Genomic DNA, 16,740 nt, shown 5'->3' on the forward strand with positions numbered 1-16,740 from the left:
TCTTCAGGTGAGAGAGTTTGTTGTTTTGCATAGAATGGTGGGGAGGACCGGGAGGGGGTTATTTTGAGCTGTGTAACTTTCCCTTCACTGAGAGATATGTGTGTATATACCTGTGTCTGTGTGCCAGTTTAAATTTCTGACTCATTCCTTAACCTGCCTAATCAGTAACAACTTAAGCACATCATGGGTTGCCGCTGTTTTCTAGTCCAATTCAATCTGATTTCTCAATTTATTTACATTCTGTTTGAACTCCCTCCCAAGTTTTCTTCCTCTCCCTTCTTCCCTATAATTATGTCTAATCCCTACTAGCTCGTGTCCTGCCACTCTACCAAGCAAATGATTCTAGCTTTCATTCAGTTCAGTTCAGTTGCTCAGTCGTGTCTGACTCTTTGCGACCCCATGAATCGCAGCACGCCAGGCCTCCCTGTCCATCACCAACTCCCAGAGTTTACTCAAACTCATGCCCATCGAGTCGGTGATGCCATCCAGCCATCTCATCCTCTGTCGTCCCCTTCTCCTCCTGCCCCCAATCCCTCCCAGCATCAGGGTCTTTTCAAATGAGTCAACTCTTCGTATGAGGTGGCCAAAGTATTGGAGTTTCAGCTTCAGCATCAGTCCTTCCAATGAACACCCAGGACTGATCTCCTTTAGGATGGACTGGTTGGATCTCCTTGCAGGCCAAGGGACTCTCAAGAGTCTTCTCCAACACCACAGTTCAAAAGCATCAATTCTTCAGCACTCAGCTTTCTTTATAGTCCAACTCTCACATCCATACATGACTACTGGAGAAAACATAGCCTGGACTAGACGGACTTCTGTTGGCCTTCATTAACTCTTCCAATTATTGTTCAGCTCAAACTGATTATTGCCAAAAGGAATTTGAGCCCATTAAGACTAATTTTTAAAGAAAAAATATGAATTTCTCCATGAATTAGACCCAATTTTTAATGTTAGTAACCTTTTTTGTTTTTAAATGTACCCTCCTCTACACACACACACACACACACACACACACACACACACACACTTCTAAAGGGTCTGTGCCTGTAAGCGTTGGGGGTTTTAAACCTGAACTTTTCAAACTGCAGCTAATCAATTAGTAGAGCAGTAGAATCAATTGTAATGCACACTAATCAGCATATTTAATGGACTTGGGATTTAGGATGGGATGAGTGGTATCAAAGGAAAAACATAAGAGTGAAACGAGTTAGATTGCTTTGAGAAATGTTATATTTACATTGCTGGGTAGCAAGCGACATCGAAAGTGAGTGTATTTCTCACTAAGGAGAGTGGTCAACAAGTTTGGAAACACCTATGTGTGAGACTTAGGTATTACCCGACTTAAATCGTCCAGAATCCGAAAAGAATAGGAACAGAATGGAGAATGTAGACTCCCTATGGCCTTGCTTCTTCACTCTTCGCCCAGGGAAGCTCAAACAAAACCAAGTAACCGGGGTGCGCGCTACTGGCTCGGATACAATGGGAACCCCGTGCCGGGCAGCGCCTCCTTTCCCCGAGAGGGCGCCGCATAGAATCCTTTCTCCACAAGTGTAGGACGGCCCGCGCGCCCGGAAGCATTTCCACCCGGGACCCATTTCCTCTACGCACCAGGGGTGCTCCCGTGACGCATTTCCGGCTGGCCGCACTGCGCACGTGTGACTCGAGAGGAACTAACGTCACTTGGGAGAGCCGAAAAGCTGGGCTGTGGCGCCGCGTTGAAGGCACTTTACCGGCAACATGTCTCATTTACCGATGAAACTTTTACGCAAGAAGATCGAGAAGCGGAACCTCAAATTGCGACAACGAAACCTAAAGCTCCAGGGTGAGATGCGCTGAACCTCTCGGCGGCCCGGGCTGCGGAGGGAGCCGGCACGTGCTTGGGGAGCGGGGACAGGCAGCCCGGGGCAGCCTCCGTTCGGGCCCAGCGCAGGTGCCGACGCCGCGTTGCCCCAGATCTGCCCCTGACCTTTCAACAGCAGTTTCTCCTTTCAGAACGCGGATAGGACCCCGGTTGATTTTCTTTCCAGCTGTGCTTCCAGCTGAACCAGGCTGCCCCACTTTCACCGTCCCTCTTCCGACTCCTTCACGACCTCTAGGGTCCACCTCATCGCCAACCCCCATCTCCCAGCAGACACGTGGGACTTTCTCATCCCCGCGCATCTTCCTGTCACATCGTCTATCTCGTGTGTGTATCGTTTCAAAACAAGCTGGGTGTCACTCATTTCACGGACATACTTGGTACCTTTGTTTTCGCCTACCTACCTGCACTCTATCTCGACTCCTGCGGAAATTCATCTCCTAAAGTGTCTCATGCACGGTGATAGGCGTGATGCATTTGCTCCTGCCCTGTCTTCCCGTCTTCCCTAACTTCAAGTTACACATTTCTTAGGAGCTTCTGCGTATTTGTGTCTAGAACAAAGACTATTGAAAAGCATTTTACCTGAATGTCACTTTTGTTTACCTACCTCGGTTGCTGTCCTAACTTTCTTACGGTGGCGCAGACATCCTGAAGTTAGTTATGTTAGCCTTTTTAGGTCCTGTATAACAGCGGTCCCTAACCTTTTTGGCACCAGGGACTGGTTTCATGAGAGACAACTTTTCACGGAGGGGGAGGGGGGGCGGGGCGGAGGCTGGCGGTCCGGATGATTCAAGCCCGAATTACATTTATTGTGCACTTTATTTCTGTTATTGTTATATCAGCTCCCACCTCAGATCATCAGGCATTAGATCCCAGAGGTTGAGGACCTATTAGACTTAAGACCCCCTAGGGCAATGTTGGAGGCATACTGCCTTACACTAGTTGGTTTTCTACAGAGATTAGTTGATTGAAAGAAATCCTGGAGGAGGGAACAAGTGTGTGAATTTTAGGAATGCTTTTGAAGTTCCCTAATGTTTACATTTCCTATGGAATAACATAGCATTGCTGACTTCTTCTTGGTAGTTTAAGGTAACAAAAGATGGTACTTTGTCAGTGTATAAATAGAAACTTGTAAAACATTGTTAGGCATTTAAATACAATAAATATCAAGGCAAATAAGTAGTTTCATCGACAGAGTTTTCAATTCACTGACATCTAAGAAAGTAGAATTATCAAATACCTAATATGTATGTTTTGTAAATACCATTGTTTGGCCCCATAGGTTTCTTGTTTAAGACTTTTAACTCCTTATGAACAGAGAGGTGGTTTTCTGAAGTTAAAAAATCAATGCCGCATTCTCTCCCTGTTTTTAATTTACTGTAAAATAAAATACTGTAAATGAAATACTGTGAAATACTGTAAAATTGGAACTCATTTTAATGTTCATAGCAGGGAAGTAAAAGCTAGATCATTTCAGTACTGGAAGCCACGGCATTTTGTTAGGGATTCCAGGGTTTCTAAGCAAGCCTCTCCTTTGTCACAATGTTTTCTGTTTTTAAACAGGTGCCTCAGCTGTGAGCCTGTCGGAAATTCAAAATGGAGATGTGTCTGAAGAAACAGTCGGAGATGGAAAAGTTAAAAAGTCCCTAAAGCAGTCTGTGAATGTGGGCTTGTCAGAAGCCCAAAATGGAGATATAGCTAAACAAACAGTAGGAAGCAGAAAAGTTAAAAAATCCCTGAAACAACCTATGAGTGCTGGGTTGTCAGAAGCCCAAAATGGAGACATATCTGAAGAAGCAGGAGTAGGTGGAAAAGTAAAAAAGTCCCGAAAACAGTCTATGAATGCAAACTTGTCAGAAGCCAACAATGGAGACCTATCCAAGGAAGCCATGGAAACTGTCAAAGTTAAAAAATCCATGAAAGAGTCTGTAAATACAAGCATGTCAGAAACCCCAAATGGAGATGTATCTAAAGAAACAGGGGAAAATGTCAAAGTTAAGAAAGCCTCCAAGAAATCTACCACGTTGACCAGCGGAGAAGCAGCAATGCAATGTCCCAATTCAGAATCAAAAAAGAAGAAGAAGAAGAAAAAGAGAAAAATAGTGGATGATGCGGGGCCTGGTATGTACTTTTTTTCTTTTTAACTTAAGCCATTAAGTTTTTCAAGTTATCTTTCTGCCTTTCTTCTCTGAATAAATGGAACATTAATTCCCTAGTGAATAGAATGTCCAGGATGGGGGAAGAGGGGTACTTTCATTTAGAAGATCATTGGACTGAATAAGTTTAGTGAAAGAAGAGGCATTTTAGTTGAACTGTGAGCAGGCAGAGATTTCAGGGGAGGGTCGGACTGTTCAGCCTTCTGCCCATTTCTGCAGTAAAGCTTAACTGGAGTGCTGTGATGCCCATGTGTTTACTTGACTTTTGTGATAACAGAGACCATGCAGCCTGCGAAACCTGAAGTGTTTAGAAATCTGGTTCTTTATAGATAACATTTGCTGACACCTGCGTTAGCATGTCCTATTCACCTTTTGTCTGAAATAAAGTTTTCATCTGGAAAGATGCATTGGATTTTCCAAACATGCGTGGCTCTCTTTTTACTGCCTACAGACTATAATGCATTTGTAAATTATGAGAAACTGCTTAAACAAAAAGTGAAACAAGACAGAGACTAAAGCATGAGGATTAGACATTACAATTTTGATTTAAAGCGATTGTAATCCTGTTCTAAAATTGTTAGTGCCTTTAGGATTCTTGTTCTGAGTATGCTGGAGGAAGTGATAGTTCTACTCTCAGGACTGGAAATTTAAATCCTGTTGATAACCTTTAAGAATTGTTTTAACAGAAAGAGAAGTCATAAGCCTTGAAGTCCAGCTGACGGTATTCGTGGCCTTTGAATGTGTAGGTCCTACAGAGCTGACCGTTTCCCACAGAGGTGGTCATAAGATCCAAGGAAGAGACCAGTCCTGGGTTACAGAGTCCTGGGTTCTGGTTTAGGTCAATTCTGTTCTAACTAGCATCACTAACTGCCATGAATTTTTAAAAGCCCAGCATGGAATTAACCTATTTGGCCCAAAGTAGAACATTTAAGAGCATGATGGGAGGTAGGACTGGGAAGGTAGTTTAGGGGACTGTTTTGAAAGTTGTGAATATATGCTGAGAATGAAGAGTTAGGAAACCTTCCCTCTCTCCTCCTACCACTTACATTCAAGGAACCAGCCAGCCAGTTTCTGTCACCCAGAAATTAAAACTGAAAATGTGTTAAGCTTTTGAAAATATGCTTTTTTTTTTTTTTGCATCACACATCTTTTATGATCTCATTTGGTATTCTTGTTTTTAAAAAATTGGGGGGTATTTGTCCTTTAAACCAAAGATTCCAAAAAAGCAAAAGCTGAGGACACCGCTGAAGATGGTGCTCAGGCTCCTGAAGAAACAGAAAACGGTGTGGAGAAGCCAGATGAGGATGAGGACAGCGAAGTGCCGACCCTGCCCCTGGGACTGACAGGTAATTATCAGTTTTTTTCCAGATAGATTTCTAAAATGTCACACCTCCCTGGATTATAGGATTTAAAGGTTCAGTTGTAGCGTTTAATTTAGCTGGAAAAAAATATATTAATAAGTACTGACAAGAAGTGGTTTTGTATCTAAATGCTGCTTTTTATCTTCCACGTTGTGTGTTTCAGTTCTTATTTCTTTCTCTGTTTTTCCTTTCTCTGTATCCCTAACATTAAATATTTGCCACGCACGCAAACAGCTCTTGGGTTCTCTCTCTCTCTTTGGTTTGACACTTTCCATGTTACAGTAGGAAAAGCGTCAGCATGGAAGTCTGCAGCCCAGAGATTTAATGCTGGCTCCATTCCTAACAGGAGGATGGAGTTAACATCATTGAGGGGCTTGTGCCAGGGTCACCTCTGACCTCCGTTTCTTTATCTGTAGAGTCAAGAGCTTAGAATCAATTGCTCCCAACTAGAAACACCTAGCAGTTACTTGAGTTGTTTGGTTTGGGGTTTTTGTTTATTAAAATAGTGAAGCTTGCAAAAGTTATCACGGCAGTGGTTCTCAAGCAGGGTAGTTTTACCTCCTAGTAGGGGGACCCACCCCAGTTTTTCCATTCAAAGTCCTGCACCCCTTAAGCCTCCTCTGTCCCAGTAAACCATGGGACCAGGTGACAAGGGTCCAGTGGGTAGAAGTCAGAGATGCTGCAGGACCTCCTATAATGGGACAGCCTCTCACAGAAAAGAATTACCCGTCCCAGGACGGCAGTGGTGCCCAGGTTGCCAGCGCCTGGGTTGTAGCTGGGCTGTACGGTGAGCCGGGAGCTCCCAGGTGGTCTGACGCCTTCCCCCCGGAGAACCGCCGCACACCTGACGTGTTGGCACATTCTCACCATCCAGGGCGTGTCCGGCTCTTCTCAGTTGTCCTTTTGGAGTGAGAGTTACTATTTTGATGACTTCATACTCAGTTTATATACTGAGTGTTTTCTGTCTTTATTTCAGGTTTCTTAAACATTTCATTTCTCTCTGAATTTGCCCCTGCCAACCTCACACCACCACCTCTCCCCCAGTGCACCCCCACCTTGGCATTTTTATTTTACATAAGTCCCTTGATTGTACCACCTCTCCAACTCTTTGTTATTTTGTTACAATATAGGCTTTAGAGTACACAGCCATTAGCAGTGGAGAAACTTGCAACAAGTATAAGGCCTTTTTCTTATTATATAGGAATGGTTGGTGTTCAGTCTTTTCTTATTGGAAGAAGCTCTTCTAAGCTTGACACCAACCCAGTAGTGTTTTCAATCAGCAAAACTAATTTAGGAAACTAGCAATATTAACTATTCAGAGAAGGTAAATTTGCTAATGATAAACTGTCTTCTGTTTAGGAGCCTTTGAGGATACTTCATTTGATTCTCTGATTAATCTTGTCAATGAGAACACTCTGAAGGCAATAAAAGAAATGGGCTTTACACACATGACTGAAATTCAACACAAAAGTATCAGACCCCTTCTGGAAGGCAGGTATGGTTAACACTGAGGTTTGGGCATTAGATCTGGGCTTCCCAAGTGGCGCTACTGGTAAGGAATTCACCTACCAATGCAGGAGATGGAAGAGTTGCGGGTTTGATCCCTGAGTTGGGAAGATCCCCTGGAGCGGGAAATGGCAACCCAAGTCTAGTATTCTTGCCTGGGAAATCCCAAGGATAAAGGAGCCTGGTGGACTACAGTCTATGGGGTCGCAAAGAGTGGGACATGACCGAGCCCACACACATACACACACTCAGCATCTCTGTTTTCAGTGCCAGTAGTTTGGAAAAAAATTACCAGTATGGTCTGTCGATCTCACGTTGTGTTGGATAATATATCTAACCTTCATTCAAGGCTTTAGGTTATTTATTGATGTTTGGAGAAAATTGTTCACTTCTGTTTTTAGCACAATTGTTTTTTCTAAGTGTTTAACCCACATGATTGATTCTGGTGATAGAGAAGGTGGGGACTATTTTCTTGTTATGATCTAGCCTCAGTGCCTGACACATGTATGATAGTCCATGGTAGGTATTTCATAAATATTTGTTGAATGAGTAGAGCAAATATGTTTCTCCTTTTTATTTTTTAGGGATCTTCTAGCAGCTGCAAAAACAGGCAGTGGCAAAACCCTGGCATTTCTTATCCCTGCAGTTGAACTCATTGTTAAGTTAAAGTTCATGCCCAGGAATGGTAAGCCTGTGAGCCCACTGTCTCTGTCCGAATCTCACTAGAAGTCTGGCATGCCTGTGGATGGACTCCTGTGGTAACTACAGTTTGGCTTTGACCGTATATCCTGTTTTGCTTTTTAGGAACAGGAGTCCTTATTCTCTCACCGACTAGGGAACTGGCCATGCAGACTTTTGGTGTCCTTAAGGAGCTGATGACCCACCATGTTCACACATACGGGTTAATAATGGGTGGCAGCAACAGGTCTGCTGAGGCGCAGAAGCTTGCCAACGGGATCAACATCGTCGTGGCCACGCCAGGCCGCCTCCTGGACCACATGCAGGTGAGAGGACACGGTCGTGCCGCCCCGTCTTCTGCCTGAGAGACTCACTCGGCAGCTGATAGTCCCGTTCGTCCTTTGTCTTGGCAGAATACCCCCGGGTTCATGTATAAAAACCTCCAGTGTCTGGTTATTGATGAGGCTGATCGTATCTTGGATGTTGGGTTTGAAGAGGAATTAAAGCAAATCATCAAACTTCTGCCAAGTAAGTGGGTTGCATCTTCATGTGGTTTGCAGAGTAGCTGTTGGAAGTAGCTGAGAATTTTTCCTGTACGAAAACTATTAACGTCAGCATTGTAATTTAACCAAGTGAAGTAGTTGTGCCGGTCAGCCTTAGAGGTAGTTTGCAATATATACATCGATCTTACTGGTAACTTAATACAGTGGTTTTGCCGTTTGAGAGCTTACAGTGCAAGTTTAACAGTTTTAACGTATGTCTCATTCCTGTCCATCCCTGCCACCCCGTCTCTCATCTTCCAGCAGTCATCGACTTGTTGCCTTCTGCGTTACGTTTAAGTTGTATGTACCTTGGTTATAGTACTTGAAACATTTATAAGCTGCTTATATCTATAGTAACACTATGGTTCAGTGCCTTATACGATTTGTTTCTCACTGCTTCATCAAGATATAATTAACATAATAATCTTTACGTGTAAAAACATGTAAAGACTATTATGTTTTCAGTATATGATTTGATGCATTTTGTCCTGTTTACACCTTGAAGCCATCACCACAGTCAATACAGTGAATATTCTCGTAACTCTCAAAGATTACTTTATGCACCTTGGTGATCCCTCCCTCTCTCCCTCAGTAGCAACAACCCTCCCCTGCTTACAACAGCTGCACGCAGGCCTCCTCTCTCACCAGGCGGCGTTGGCCTGCTTTCTGCCAGTGTACATCAGTTTGCGTTTCTCAGGGATTCGTATGAATGGAATCATGTGGTATCCCTGTCTTTTTGTCTGTTCTTGTGCTCAGCAAATTCTGTGATTTGTCTGCGCCGTTACATTTTCAGTAGTTCTTCGCTTTATTCTTCCCTGGCATTCTGTTCTATAAATATGCCCCAACTTGTTTGTCCATTTAACTGTTGATGGGCGACTGTGTTGTTAACAGGTTTGGTCTGTTACACATAAGGTTGCTATGAACATCCACCTACAACTCTTTTTATGGGCGTATATCACCTTTTCTGTTGTGTGATTATCTAGGAATGAAGTGACTGGATTATTTGTATCATTTTACATCCCCATCAGCAGAGTATGGAAGTCCCAGTCCCTCCCGTTAAGTCCTGAAATTAGGTAGTGTTAATCCTCCAACGTTGTTCATTTGTTTAGTCTGTTCTCATCCTTTGCATTTCTGTGTGAATGTGAGAATATTTGTCAGTCTCTGTGATCTTGGGATTGTACTGAATATCAATCACTGGTGGAAGATAAAGTTGGGTCCTTCAGCATATGAGTGAGGTGGATCTCCTGTTTATCAGCTCCCTGATCTCTCTCAGAAGGGTTTCAGAGTTTTCACTGTACAGGTTTTTGCATACCTTATGTGAGGTAAATTTTTCACTTTGTTGTTTTCATGTCTGATTGCACTGGCCAGACCCTCCTGTGTACTCCTGAGTAGAGCTGGCCAAAGAACACACCTCTGTCTCACTCATGGCCTTAGGTGGGAAAGCATTCGGTCTCCCAGCACTAAGTGTGGTGTAGATGGCCGCACGTCTAGATGCCCTGTATAGGACTGAGGAGGATCCCTTTCGTTCCTAGTCTGCTGTTTCTTAAAACAGAAATAAATGTTAAATTCTGATAGATGCTTATATTTCTGAATTCACTTTGCTAAAATTTTGTAAAAGATGAGTCGCAAAGTAAGCTGTCTTAAGTGAGCTTTAGCAGAAATTGTCCATTTCAACTTAGTTGTCAAAGCTATAAACATAGAGTTGTCCTCGCTGTTCCTCTCCTACTGTCTACACTGATACCATGTTTCTCTTTTCTGCAAGTCCTACTTAAAGCGTTTTTAGTTGTGAAGCAATCCTAAAAATTCCCTGAAAGAATTGGGTTATTTTTATATGGATATGTTTCAGCACGCAGACAGACCATGCTCTTCTCTGCCACACAAACTCGAAAAGTTGAAGACCTGGCGAGGATTTCTCTGAAAAAGGAGCCTTTGTATGTTGGTGTTGATGATGATAAAGCTAATGCAACTGTAGACGGTCTTGAGCAGGTACTTTTTGTCAGTGCCTTCATTTTAAAGATCTCCTTTGGTGTTTCCCTGCAAGTGTTTGGAGGATCCTCTGAAAAGCAAATGGGTTAATGAACTTAATAATAATACCACCAATTTTATATGAGTAAAATGCATTTTGTTGTTCAGTAATACCTTGGGCTAAGATGTGAGGTGAGTTAGAAGGTGGAGAGGCTGGTTTCAAGCACGTAACTGAGGTGACAAAGATCCAAAACAGGTTGATTAAAAATAGAACTTTAAGATTGAGTCTTTTTTGATGAGTAAAATATTTCTTTCCTGTAACAATTTAGCTTAAAAACTTTTCATTGGTCATTTAGTTTTTACAGATAATATTCACCTAGCTTTGCGATGTTGTTTAGGATAATGCACTTCAGCTGTGGTTATTTGGGATCTTGTATTAAGGACCTTCTAAAGATGAGTCATTGATATGTTTAGAAGGTTCCAATTAATAGAAGTATTGGTATACTGTGATTACAAGAACTTGATAACCAGTAGTCTCAGAAATACGGAGAATATTTAGTATCCAGTGATTGTAGCCAATAAAAGGAATCAAAAGATTTAAAATCAGTCTTATTTTAGGACTGCATTACTATAATGAAGGTAGTAATTTTGCTATAGGTGAGGCTTAACAGTATATATGCCATGTTAATCTGTTCTCTCCATCAAATTACATTGGTTCATGAAGTTGAAAGTATCCATTCAATCATTTTGTGTCTGTTCACTTGAACCTCTTTTAGGGATATGTTGTCTGTCCTTCTGAAAAGAGATTCCTCCTGCTCTTTACATTCCTTAAGAAGAACCGGAAGAAGAAACTAATGGTCTTCTTTTCATCCTGTAAGTCCGTGAAATACCACTATGAGTTGCTGAACTACATCGATTTGCCTGTCCTGGCCATTCATGTAAGTAGTTATGATAAGTTTATTAAAAACAGCTTACACTTAACCAAGTTAAGTAGGTTGTGGAGATTGAGGTATTGCTCTCACCTTCAGACATAGTTCTGAGTAGTTTGGACAATAACAGTTGATGGGACAATAACAGTTGTGTGGAGGGAACTTTGCTGGGGGGGCGGGGAGCGGGAACCTGTAATGAGGAACAGATGCCATCGCTTGGGGAAATAAGCCAGGTAGTGAGCTTAAGTAAAGCAAGTAGCAGTTCCATAGTTTAGGGGTTCTACATCAAGACCTCCCACAAATGCTCTCAAATTTCCTCTTCCAATGGATGTTTTGTTTTGGTTCTAGGGAAGGCAGAAACAAAATAAGCGTACAACCACGTTCTTCCAGTTCTGCAATGCAGACTCAGGGATCTTGTTGTGTACAGATGTGGCAGCTAGAGGGCTGGATATTCCTGAAGTGGACTGGATTGTTCAGTATGACCCTCCAGATGACCCCAAGGTAACTGGCATCCTTAGGTTATCTCCCCAGGTTCCCTGAGAGGTACCCCATCCCACAGACTGTTCCTCAGGCCGCTCCCAGTCCCACTTTGGCATACAGCCACACAGCAACTCTGCGGTATCTCGGCGATGCGCACAGTGCTAGGGCTTTCACAGGACCAGAGAGGGTATGTGCAAGGAGATTGGAGAGGTGTCAGTGGGACTTGACTTAGGAATGTCGCCTGCTTGGGGCAGTCTATTAAGATCAGTAGCTGTCAGAAGAATAAAATGTGCTTATGGAGATAGATGCCATTCTTTAGTATATGTAGTAAAATAAGGTTTTTTAGGTATTTTCAACAAAAGGTAGATTATATAAGTTGTCAGCCGTTTCCAAAAGCCCTAATGAAGTTGAAGCCCACTTCCTAGTCATTTCACGGATGATAGGATTAATGTGAACGTCCTGTCCGGCTCTCCTTGGCCTCGGTACGTCTCTGTGGGGACGGCGCCTGCAGAAGGGATGGGGGCCCACTAGCTTCCGGGAGCACCAAGGTTGCCGTGCAGACCAGTGTATTACCTCAGGTTTTCTCTCTCCACCAAAGGAATACATTCACCGTGTGGGCAGAACAGCCAGAGGCCTGAATGGAAGAGGGCACGCCTTGCTCATTTTGCGCCCTGAAGAATTGGGTTTCCTTCGCTACCTGAAACAATCCAAGGTAAGGATCTTCACTTGGAAAACCTTACACCGGGGACAGATTGCTCTCCAGAGGAATTGTTTGCCGCTGCACACGGCCTCACGCACCGTTTCTAGGTGTGTCCAAGGGGTTCCAAGTTGTCACCATTCTGTTAGGACAGTTGGTGCAGCGGTTGAGCAAATAGGTTTCTGTGGGTCTCATCCAGGAAATATGAGCCAAAAACTACCCACAAAGCGCTGTGCTGGAGCCTGTGTCACTCGGGGCGTCCCTGTCCCCACTCTCCCCACGGCCCTGTGACTCCTCAGCTCCTGCGCCCCTCCTGTCTTCACCTCACCCACAGCTGCAGGGAGCCCATCCGCTCCTACCCCTTCCTCTTCCGGGCCCCGGTCCTTGCCTGGGGACTGCCTAGCTCTTTACTGTCTGTAATCTCTGACCAGAAAGATAACTTCAGCCCTGAATCCACTCTTTAGTCATGAGCTCCAGCGTGGCTCCTGCATATCACCTTCCTCGGTCTGCAGTTTTGGAAAGTGGTTCTGTTTCAGCTCCTCTGATTCTGGTCTCGGTCCACCTCACCTGACTCCGGCCTGTCTGTTACCAACTTTTGTCTGTTGCAAGTGAACGCTTGTCCAGCTTTGTCTTTCCCGACGTTTGCCTCATTGGCACATGTTGCTGGTGTATTTTCCCTCACCCCAACTAGAAGCAGTTCCTAGCAACTGCCGTCCGGCCTTTGCAGTTTTTCTCTAGCTGCCTGGTTCCTGGTTCCTCTGGGAGGGCGTCGCTGATCTCATCCCTCCTTCATGTGCCCCCACCCCAGGCGCTTATCAGGTTGTCTGCCCACTCACCTGTCTCCCTCCAGGGCTGCAGGGCCTGGGACTCAGGCGGTTGTTCTTTTTCCCCAGCACCTGCATGGGCATTTTTCCAGTTGTCTCATAAGAGACGACTGGTAAGAAATCCCTCCCATGGGAGCTGGTGGTCAGAAACCCGAGTCACAGGGCAGCGTGGTGTCGGGGCAGCTTTCCCAACACTGGGAGAAGAGCTGGTGGCTCTGTGAGCGAGAAGCTGAGGGCTGCTTCCCCACGCTGCATCCCCAGAGGGGTTTATCTGGAGAAGAGGCTTCCGTGCATGGCCGCCCCCTTCAGCCTCACACCTTTCCTCTGAGGAGAGTTCCGGTCAGTTTGCATTGGGAGAGGGAGCGTGCACCTCGCCCGTTGGCGTTGGGAGACAGGGAAACAGGCCTCTGGCTCGCGAAATTGAAATTCCACAAGCCTTTTCCCTTCCGTCTCATCAGTGACTAATGAGCTGCATCAGACCAACCCGGTTTACTAACCTGCATGCTTTTGTTTTCTAGGTTCCATTAAGTGAATTTGAGTTTTCCTGGTCCAAAATTTCTGACATTCAGTCTCAGGTATGTGGGGGGTGGAGGGTGGGGGGCATCCCAGCCCCGCCTCTGTAGTGTCTCATCGCCAGTCACTCTCCTCCAAGCCTCCCTTACCGTAACGTGGGAAGTCTGGACTTGAGTGGTCATTGCTGTCTCCTGCGGTTAGCTCCTGGTGGGCACATTCCCATACTGTCTGCCTGGTTTCAGTCTGTACCTTACGTGAATTTTGTCATTATTCTCACTGCACCCTGATTTTGCAGATACTACAAAGCTTGGAGCAAGTGTTTTGGAACAGATGTTATAGATGAATTGTGCTTTCTTGTATTAAAGTCAATATTTCTTTCTGTTTCAGCTTGAAAAACTGATTGAAAAGAACTACTTCCTTCATAAGTCAGCCCAGGAAGCATATAAGTCATACATTCGAGCCTATGATTCCCACTCCCTGAAACAGATCTTCAATGTTAATAACTTAAATTTGCCTCAGGTTGCTCTGTCATTTGGCTTCAAGGTGCCTCCTTTTGTTGATTTGAGTATCCTTTTCTCTGTGGTTATGAATTTGTCCAGGAACTATGGGCCAGAAGCCTGACCGGGGGCTTTGGGGCTTGGCACTCAGGTTGGCTTGTGCTCTGGCGGAGGCCTGGGCCCAGGTGGTCAGATCAGTCACTGACCTCGCGTCAGCGCTCGCGTGGGGTGGTCAGGGTGGAGACGGCAGAGACGAGACAGTTTACGGCGTTTAAAAAAGGACAGTGGAATTTAAGTGGCAGAGAGAGCCAGGGAAGTGGTAATATGTTAAGTATTAACTGGATTTAAAACCCTACCTGCGGGTTTCAGCCCCCAGTCACGAGGCCACTCGTTCGAGTGTTCATGCTGTGGCGGGGCAGGGCGGGGGTGGGCCTGGGGCCCCGCTGGCCGCTTCTCCCCGGGTGCTGGTTTGGAGCTGGCTCTTTGTGTTGCTGGATTTCCTTAACGCCCCCTTTAGATGTGAACAGCAATGACGGCAAAGTTAGAAAGCGAGGCGGTGGCGGTGGATTTGGCTACCAGAAAGCCAAGAAAGTCGAGAAGTCCAAGATCTTCAAACACATAAGCAGGAAGCCATCTGACGGCAGGCAGTTCTCTCACTGAAGATACACCTTTGTCCTGAAATGGATTTTCTTTTTCTCACTGTAAGAAAGGAATTTGTGTTAATTTAGGATTTGGACTCATCTAACGAGTATGAATTGACTTGGGTCGCCAGCACTGAGGTTTCCAGTGAGTCTCCTTTTTGGAGATATAAAACAGGTCGCGATGTCTTGATTGCCCAAGAGCAAAGCAAGGCATCTTTCTAGTTTTTGTGATGATAGGCTATTTCTAAGTGTAAATCTTTTTTTTTCCCCCAAACTTGTTACTGTTTTAATGTAATTCTTTTGGTACCTTGCCTTCCTAGTGTCTGAAGCCTTCTGTGACTTGGATTGCTCTGTCAGCCTGCCAGCAAGGGCAGGTGACCGGACAATGGACAAGTGGTGGTGGTGGTGCAGAAAATTGTCTCAATTTTTTTTGGTTTCAGTTTTTTCTTGGACCTTAACAGTTTTTTGACCCCTGCTGAAAATGTCGCTGTGTGAAACGGCAGAGAGCTTTGGGAAATCCCTAAGAAGCACCTTCAGTTAAGGGAGCACTGGGCTTTTATATGCCAGACTTTAAAACAAGGAGCCTTTTTCCATTTTACTTTTTCAGGAGTAAGAAATATGCGTTGTCATTGTTACTTGAATAAAGCACCCCTAGCAGTCCTGACATTGAGGGTAGGTTGGGGGAAATCCCAGATTTTGTCTCTGCTCTTCTCCATTTGGTAACTCAGCAGACTAAGGCACAAAGAATGGTGACACCCCTCAGTCAAATTTGTTTCTTTGAAGTGGTTTCAATTTTGGTGAGTCCTTCCAACTCGAAATACTTCCAACAATATTTAGAAGGCAAAAGCATCTTTTTGAGAAAAACTGCCTCTTCCAGATCCATGAAATGAAAATAGATTTATGGTGAAAACTGAAAATGAGCACACAACAGAATAGCAAAGTCAGTGGTTTAGTCAGTTGGGGTTTTTTGTTGTAGTCATTTTTGATTTCTGGTGTGTTTGATGTTTTATTTCTAGTGTGTTTTATAACTACAAAATGGTTATTACATTTTGTAGTAATTTAAAACCAAAGTTGCTAGCATCATTTTGCTGTTGTACCAGTTAATATTCATAGATTCCTATTAAATGTGCTAAGAATATTAAATGTTGAAGAGTCTGGTAAACAGCATTCCAATAGGAAAAGAAGGATGCTGTCCCACGTCTGGGCTTGACCACTGTCCCCCTTGCTGGACATGTGCTGGGCTGCAGACCTTGATTGCTGAACTCCTGACCTTGACTGCTGGACTCCTGGCATCTGATAACTGTTTCTCTTTACAGTGACTTTTCTTTGTTTCAGAAATAATCATGTTTCAAAAAGTACACAAAAGCAGAGAAGAATATTTAATCACTGGAACAGAAGTAAATACTGTTAATATTTTGATACATAATCTTCCAGTGTTTTGTATACATACTTTTAAATTTTTTTTATCAAAAGTGAAGTAAGTGATCCTCTACCCAGTATTTGTAACTGTCTTGTTTCATAACGTTACTTTCCTGTGTCATTAAACAATTACATCAACTTTGTATCATTTATTACTGCTTTCATCTTGCTTGTTCCGCTTGGACTTGAGTCCTGGACGCCAGGAGTGGCATCCTTGATACAGGATCCTTGTTACAGCCAGAACCCAGACTGGCTCTCCTTGTCACGTTGTGTCTGGTGTCCACTGGTCTTGCCATTTGTGAGAAAAGCATATAAACAGAAGGTGGAAAGATTCTTCGTACTCCTGTAATGGCTAACGTCAGGACTTGGTGGGAGTCCTATATGAGACTATGCTAACAAGGCCAGTCCAGCCTAGGGACATCCAGACAACCAGACCTCACCTGCCTGGCCAGGATTCACATGGGAGGGAGCCGGTCAGCAGAATCTCAAGGCCCATTTGCACACAAAGACCCCTTAAGCCCCTGTGCAGGGCCATTAATTTGACGAATAGGATTGAGTGGCCTCTTTAGCCAGTGAAGCCCGGCAGCATAGGCCAGGAGCCAAGCAGATCACTGTATCCAAGTAGGAACCTTTGGGTCCTCCAGGCTGTGGGTGATGTTGTCATTGGAATTTCT

General features: G+C 44.3%; 1 protein-coding gene across 1 annotated transcript; it reads left to right on the forward strand.

Moving 5' to 3' along the window:
- Window positions 1–1,659: 1,659 nt before the first annotated feature.
- On the forward strand, window positions 1,660–16,209 carry DDX18 (DEAD-box helicase 18). Its single transcript, XM_061135807.1, has 14 exons — window positions 1,660–1,822; window positions 3,422–3,979; window positions 5,229–5,360; window positions 6,735–6,870; window positions 7,466–7,566; window positions 7,686–7,885; window positions 7,973–8,087; window positions 9,948–10,087; window positions 10,843–11,004; window positions 11,344–11,496; window positions 12,074–12,187; window positions 13,515–13,571; window positions 13,897–14,074; window positions 14,524–16,209. The coding sequence occupies exons 1-14, from the start codon at window positions 1,738–1,740 to the stop codon at window positions 14,664–14,666; spliced, it is 2,274 nt and encodes a 757-aa protein (XP_060991790.1). The 5' UTR covers window positions 1,660–1,737; the 3' UTR covers window positions 14,667–16,209.
- The last annotated feature ends 531 nt before the right edge of the window (window positions 16,210–16,740 follow it).

The sequence above is a fragment of the Dama dama genome, chromosome 33 (genome assembly GCF_033118175.1).
Source record: "Dama dama isolate Ldn47 chromosome 33, ASM3311817v1, whole genome shotgun sequence".
NCBI classification, from domain to species: Eukaryota; Metazoa; Chordata; class Mammalia; order Artiodactyla; family Cervidae; genus Dama; species Dama dama.

Bases quoted from the DNA above. Each gene is read 5' to 3' on its own strand.
- DDX18 (XM_061135807.1), top strand. From the start codon at position 1,738: ATGTCTCATTTACCGATGAAACTTTTACGCAAGAAGATCGAGAAGCGG. The intron at 7,567-7,685 runs GTAAGCCTGTGA...TTTGCTTTTTAG, and splicing joins AAAGTTCATGCCCAGGAATG to GAACAGGAGTCCTTATTCTC. The intron at 14,075-14,523 runs GTATCCTTTTCT...CGCCCCCTTTAG, and splicing joins GCCTCCTTTTGTTGATTTGA to ATGTGAACAGCAATGACGGC.